The 6,570-nt window shown below is 50.8% G+C and overlaps 1 protein-coding gene across 1 annotated transcript; it reads left to right on the top strand.

Annotated features, from left to right (window-relative positions):
• The first annotated feature begins 2,412 nt into the window (after positions 1-2,412).
• On the top strand, positions 2,413-4,851 carry LOC147082072 (uncharacterized). Its single transcript, XM_085980475.1, has one exon. It carries the CDS (start codon positions 2,736-2,738, stop codon positions 4,266-4,268), a length of 1,533 nt encoding a protein of 510 aa, XP_085836601.1. The 5' UTR covers positions 2,413-2,735; the 3' UTR covers positions 4,269-4,851.
• Positions 4,852-6,570: the final 1,719 nt, after the last annotated feature.

The following is a 6,570-nucleotide window of genomic DNA, read 5'->3' as shown; positions in this document are numbered from 1 at the left end:
CTTAAGCCAATCCCTTATCCAAGCTGCCACTGACCCACCTATTCCATGAGCCTCAATTTTGTTAACCAGCCTTCTATGTGGTACTTTGTCAAATGCCTTCCTAAAATCCATGTAGACAACATCCATTGCATTCCCTTCATCAATCCTCTCTGTTACTTCATCAAAAAATTCAATTAGATTCGTCAAACATGATCTGCCTTTTACAAACCCGTGTTGGCTCTCCTTAATTAGCTTAAACCTCTCCAAGCCCCATTAATTTTTTCCTTGATTATTGTTTGTAAAACTTTACCCACCACTGATCTTAAACTGACCGGCCTGTAGTTACTAGGATTGTCCTTACACCCTTTCTTGAACAATGGGGTCACATTTGTCACTTTCCAATCCTCAGGCACCTCCCCATAAACGTCATCCTGTGGTCTTGGTAATGGCCACGGCTATATGTGAGAATTTATAGTTCCAATGAATTCCTGAAGCATAGCGCCCAATCGTGGGATATAAATATACTCCAGGAACTGCCAGTTACAAAAACAAACGCAGAAGGCTACATCTCTGAACATTGGAACAGGAGGAGGCCATTCAGCCCCTCGAGCCTGTTCTCCCATTCAATGAGGCCATGGCTGATCTGCGTCTCAACTCCATTTATCCGCCTTTGCTCCATATCTCTTAATGACCTTCACTAATAAAAATCTAGCAATATCAGTCTTGACTTTTTCACTTTACCCCCAGCCTCAACAGAGCTCCAGATTTCCACTACTCTTTGTGTGAAGAAGTGCTTCCTGACATCGAAACATCGAACAATAGGAGTAGGAGTCGGCCATTCGCCCTTCGAGCCTTCTCCGCCATTCAATATGATCATGGCTGATCCTCTATCGCAATACCATATTCTGGCTCTCTCCCCATAACCCTTGATGCCTTTTGTGTCTAGAAATCTATCTACAGGAAACTTTGTGTTATCCGGAGGCTAAATGTCCGGCAAGCTCGAGCCACCGGCAAAAATCAGGAGCCGTATTTTTTCTTTTTGTTTCTTTTCGTTGCTTTTTTCTCAACAGTCAAGCTCTGCAAGGTCTGTAGCTAAGCAACAGCTTCAGCTAGAGATGCTACAGAGAGGCTTGCCGACTGTTTAGAAGCTGTTGCTAAGCAACAGTGTTTGTTGTCAGATACGGAGATGAAAACCTCCGTATGCTTCAACATTACAGCTGGAGTGTCCGGCAGTTTTGAGGGAACGGCAACAGCTGAGTCCCGTCGGTGCCGGATAGCACAAAGTTTCCTGTATCTCCTTCTTAAATATATTCAGTGACTTGGCCTCCACAGTCTTCTGTGGTAGAGAATTCCACAGGTTTACTGCCCTCTGAGTGAAGAGATTTCTCCTCATCTCAGTCCTAAATGTCCTACCCTGTATCCTGAGACGGTGACCCCTCGTTCTAGACCCCCCCCAGCCAGGGGAAACATCCTCCCTGCATCCAGTCTGTCTAATCCTGTCAGAATTTTATACGTTTCAATGAGATCCCCTCTCATTCTTCTAAACTCTAGTGAATACAGGCCGAGTCGACCCGATCACTCCTCATACGACAGTCCTGCCAACCCAGGAATCAGTCTGGTGAACCTTCGCTGCACTCCCTCTATGGCAAGTATATCCTTCCTTAGTCACCGCCTGCCACCCCGAAGTGGAGTGCAGCAGAGAATGAGAGAAAATTCCCCAGTGCTGTTGCCACACCGCTGCACCTGGATGTATCTCCATCTCACCAGGACAGCCGTTGGCTGCTCCAGCCTCACCTGCCACGTACAAATGACGTGGGGGGCATAGCGCCAGATTTAGCTGGCATCTGTCCTCTTACAGCCTCTTTATAGTAGCAGGAGGCCCCCGGAAATGAGAGTAACCCGTGCATCAGAGGTGATGCTTGAGCCAGGGAAATGGGTGGGATGGGGTCGGGTGTGGGGGGGACGGGGGATGGGTGTGGAGGGGATGGGGGACGGGTGTGGGGGCAACGGGGGATTGGGTGTGGGGGGGACAGGGGAATGGGTGTGGGGGGGATGGGGGATGGGTGTGGGGGGAAACGAGGGAGACGGGGATGGGTGTGGGGGGGACTGGGGCGGGTGTGGGGCGGACGGGGGACGCGAGTGGGGGGGATGGGTGTGGGGGGGACTGGGGCGGGTGTGGGGGGGGCTGGGGATGGGTGTGGAGGGGATGGGGGACGGGTGTGGGGGCAACGGGGGATTGGGTGTGGGGGGGACGGGTGTGGGGGGGACGGGGGACGGGTGTGGGGGGGACGGGGGACGGGTGTGGGGGGGACGGGGGACGGGTGTGGGGGGGACGGGTGTGGGGGGGACGGGTGTGGGGGGGACGGGTGTGGGGGGGACGGGTGTGGGGGGGACGGGTGTGGGGGGGACGGGGGGGACGGGGGATGGGTGTGCTGGTCCACCTGAACAGAAGAAGCTCTGAGTATCAGCATGTTGTTGGATTATTGATAACCGCGCCCAACGCTGATGCCCTCAGCAGTCACGGGACGGTGCTCAGAAATCTTCCCCTCCCTTGCCCAGGTCAATGAGCCCAATTGTCGTGCCCTCACCATGCCCTATATCATCTAAGTCAGCACAGCAAGGCTGAAAGGTGGTCTTTGTGTTGTACAAGGCTGACTACTGGCCTGTTCTGATGTGAACCCTCTCTCTCCAATAACAGAACTGTTAATGTTTGAGCCAATCCAGTTGTGCGAATTCTCATTGCAGGAAACATCAGCATGTCGGACAAGCAGTGTCACGTGACCGAGCTCCACAGCCAACAGCAAGTGTCCCTTTGCTTTGATGTGATGGTGCAGTCCCAGGTCAATTGGGAGAAGTTTCTGATGCCAGCACCCACATCTGTCGCTATTTTGGGTGAACTGGTGCATCTGGCTACGAGGATGGAGGACTTCAAACTAAACCAAGGCAGTGCAGGCAAGAAATCCCTGTTTAAACGTCCAGATTCATTCAAGAGGTGCCTGATGGAGGTTTGCAACCAAACCGTAAACTCGTTTCAACAGACCCGCACTAATCTGAACAAAATCCGCATGTGTTGTGAGGACCTCCTTGTCCATGTGAAGAATGTGGGTGAAGGGACATCTCTGAACAAAGACCTTCCCAAGCAGCTGCAGAACATTCGGGTTTGTGCAGACAAATCCAAAACATGTGCCGAATCTGTGGAAAAGGAGCTCTCCAATCTCAGCGATCTACTGAGTGAGCTGCTGGAGACCTGTACAGATTCCCAGAGTATCAGCCAGGATAAGCTGGGGGAAGTAAGGAAAGTCCTGTCGGAAACACAACAGAAGAATGAGTTAGTAGAGGAGAAGAAGTGCAATTTACAGAAGCAATGGATCGAGGCTTCCCGAAAACGTGAGGAAGTCACCAGTGAATACGACAATGTAAGGGCGAGTGCTCTCATTGATCAGTTCTGTTTGGAAGGACTGAAACAGATGAAGAAGCTTCTCCCAAAGATTGTTGATCTTTTGAGCAATGTGACCAGCCCAGTGCTTCTGGTGGTGGAGCTGGGGAAAGGGTTGATCTTTCTCATACAACTGGTGTCTGAGCTGAAAGACAAAGAATCCTCTGAATCAAACCCTGAAATCAGCAGTTTCCTCAGCAAGGTTAGAGAGGAAGCCTCACTGAAGATCAAGGAAGTCCAATCCCAGTTGGAGGAGTCGCAAAAAATGTACAATGAATGTCACCAAAATATGAAAAGTTCGTGTGATGAGAGTGAGACGTTGTTGAGAGAGATAAAGAACAATCAGGCACAAGAGATGGATATCAGCACACGTGTAGCGTTGATGGCTAAAGGGCTTGGGGCACTGGGGAGCATCAAGTCCAACTGGTCAGAGATGATCAACTTCATTCATATCATACCAAAATTAACTGAAGGTTGCCAGAAGACATTTAAGAGACTTAGTGCGGTGAGTGGTGAAGGCACGCAGGGTGCTCCAGGTGCGTTAGCCAGTAGTCAGATGATGAACTTTCAAGTGTCCCAGGCAGTCAGCATCATGACCCACATCGGTGACATGTCAAAAACCTATGTGGAGATTCACGACAAGTACCTTGCAGGTCAACTGGGCGAGCTGAGCTCATTGCTGGGCGGGCAGGGGTCTGAATACAAGTTTAAGAAGGTCCAGGATAAATGTGATGAAGCAAGAAAGGAAATCCATCACAGGGCCGCTGTGAATCAGGAGCAACTTCAGAAGAATGCCCAGCAGGGAAGTGAAGCCATTGCTAAACTTACAGACCTGCTGCTGCCCAGGAAGTGAATGGAAATCCTGCAATGAAACATATTCTCAGCTGTGCGAGTGACCAACCCCTGGAATCTCCAATCCAATCATCAACCACCTCTCCCAACCCCTGGAATCTCCAATCCAATCACCAACCACCTCTCCCAACCCCTGGAATCTCCAATCCAATCATCAACCTCCTCTCCCAACCCCTGGAATCTCCAATCCAATCATCAACCACCTCTCCCAACCCCTGGAATCTCCAATCCAATCATCAACCTCTTCTCCCAACCCCTGGAATCTCCAATCCAATCCAATTAAGGGTTACGGGGAGCGGGCAGGAATTTGGACATGAGCCTAGGTTCGGATCGGTCATGGCCCTGTGGGTAGCGGAGCGGGCCCAGGGGCCGTGTAGCCTGATCCTGCTCCTATTTCATGTGTCTAATTCTGTTAGATTCAGGAGATGGTTCTGTGATAGTGGATTGGCGGTTAGGATCAGATCAGCCATGATCTTATTGAATGGCGGAGCAGGCTCGAGGGGCCGATTGGCCTACTCCTGCTCCTATTTCTTATGTTCTTATGTTCTTATCAACCTCTTCTCCCAACCCCTGGAATCTCCAATTCAATCATCAACCACCTCTCCCAACCCCTGGAATCTCCAATCCAATCATCAACCACCTCTCCCAATCCCTGGAATCTCCAATCCAATCATCAACCACCTCTCCCAACCTCTGGAATCTCCAATCCAATCATCAACCACCTCTCCCAACCCCTGGAATCTCCAATGCAATCATCAACCTCCTCTCCCAACCCCTGGAATCTCCAATGCAATCATCAACCTCCTCTCCCAACCCCTGGAATCTCCAATCCAATCATCAACCTCCTCTCCCAACCCCTGGAATCTCCAATGCAATCATCAACCTCCTCTCCCAACCCCTGGAATCTCCAATGCAATCATCAACCTCCTCTCCCAACCCCTGGAATCTCCAATCCAATCATCAACCTCCTCTCCCAACCCCTGGAATCTCCAATCCAATCATCAACCTCCTCTCCCAACCTCTGGAATCTCCAATCCAATCATCAACCACCTCTCCCAACCCCTGGAATCTCCAATGCAATCATCAACCTCCTCTCCCAACCCCTGGAATCTCCAATGCAATCATCAACCTCCTCTCCCAACCCCTGGAATCTCCAATCCAATCATCAACCTCCTCTCCCAACCCCTGGAATCTCCAATCCAATCATCAACCTCCTCTCCCAACCCCTGGAATCTCCAATCCAATCATCAACCACCTCTCCCAATCCCTGGAATCTCCAATCCAATCATCAATCACCTCTCCCAACCCCTGGAATCTCCAATCCAATCATCAACCCCCTCTTCCAACACCTGGAATCTCCAATCCAATCATCAACCTCCTCTCCCAACACCTGGAATCTCCAATCCAATCATCAACCACCTCTCCCAACCCCTGGAATCTCCAATCCAATCATCAACCTCCTCTCCCAACCCCTGGACTCTCCAACCCAATCATCAACCTCCTCTCCCAACCCCTGGAATCTCCAATCCAATCATCAACCACCTCTCCCAACCCCTGGAATCTCCAATCCAATCATCAACCACCTCTCCCAACCCCTGGAATCTCCAATCCAATCATCAACCTCCTCTCCCAACACCTGGAATCTCCAATCCAATCATTAACATCCTCTCCCAACCCCTGGAATCTCCAATGCAATCATCAACCTCCTCTCCCAACCCCTGGAATCTCCAATCCAATCATCAACCACCTCTCCCAACCCCTGGAATCTCCAATCCAATCATCAACCACCTCTCCCAACTCCTGGAATCTCCAATCCAATCACCAACCTCCTCTCCCAACCCCTGGAATCTCCAACCCAATCATCAACCACCTCTCCCAACTCCTGGAATCTCCAATCCAATCATCAACCTCCTCTCCCAACCCCTGGAATCTCCAATCCAATCACCAACCTCCTCTCCCAACCCCTGGAATCTCCAATCCAATCATCAACCTCCTCTCCCAACCCCTGGAATCTCCAATCCAATCATCAACCACCTCTCCCAACCCCTGGAATCTCTAATCCAATCATCAACCACCTCTCCCAACCCCTGGAATCTTCAATCCAATCATCAACCCCCTCTTCCAACCCCTGGAATCTCCAATCCAATCATCAACCTCCTCCCCCAACACCTGGAATCTCCAATCCAATCATCAGCCACCTCTCCCAACCCCTGGAATCTCCAATCCAATCATCAACCTCCTCTCCCAACCCCTGGACTCTCCAACCCAATCATCAACCTCCTCTCCCAACCCCTGGAATCTCC

Source organism: Somniosus microcephalus, unplaced genomic scaffold (genome assembly GCF_052327205.1).
Source record: "Somniosus microcephalus isolate GS21.2 unplaced genomic scaffold, FLI_Smic_1.0 scaffold193, whole genome shotgun sequence".
NCBI classification, from domain to species: domain Eukaryota; kingdom Metazoa; phylum Chordata; class Chondrichthyes; order Squaliformes; family Somniosidae; genus Somniosus; species Somniosus microcephalus.
Note: the sequence above shows the minus strand (reverse complement) of the source record. Positions and strands in the feature narration are given on the sequence as shown.

Bases quoted from the DNA above. Each gene is read 5' to 3' on its own strand.
- LOC147082072 (XM_085980475.1), top strand. From the start codon at position 2,736: ATGTCGGACAAGCAGTGTCACGTGACCGAGCTCCACAGCCAACAGCAA.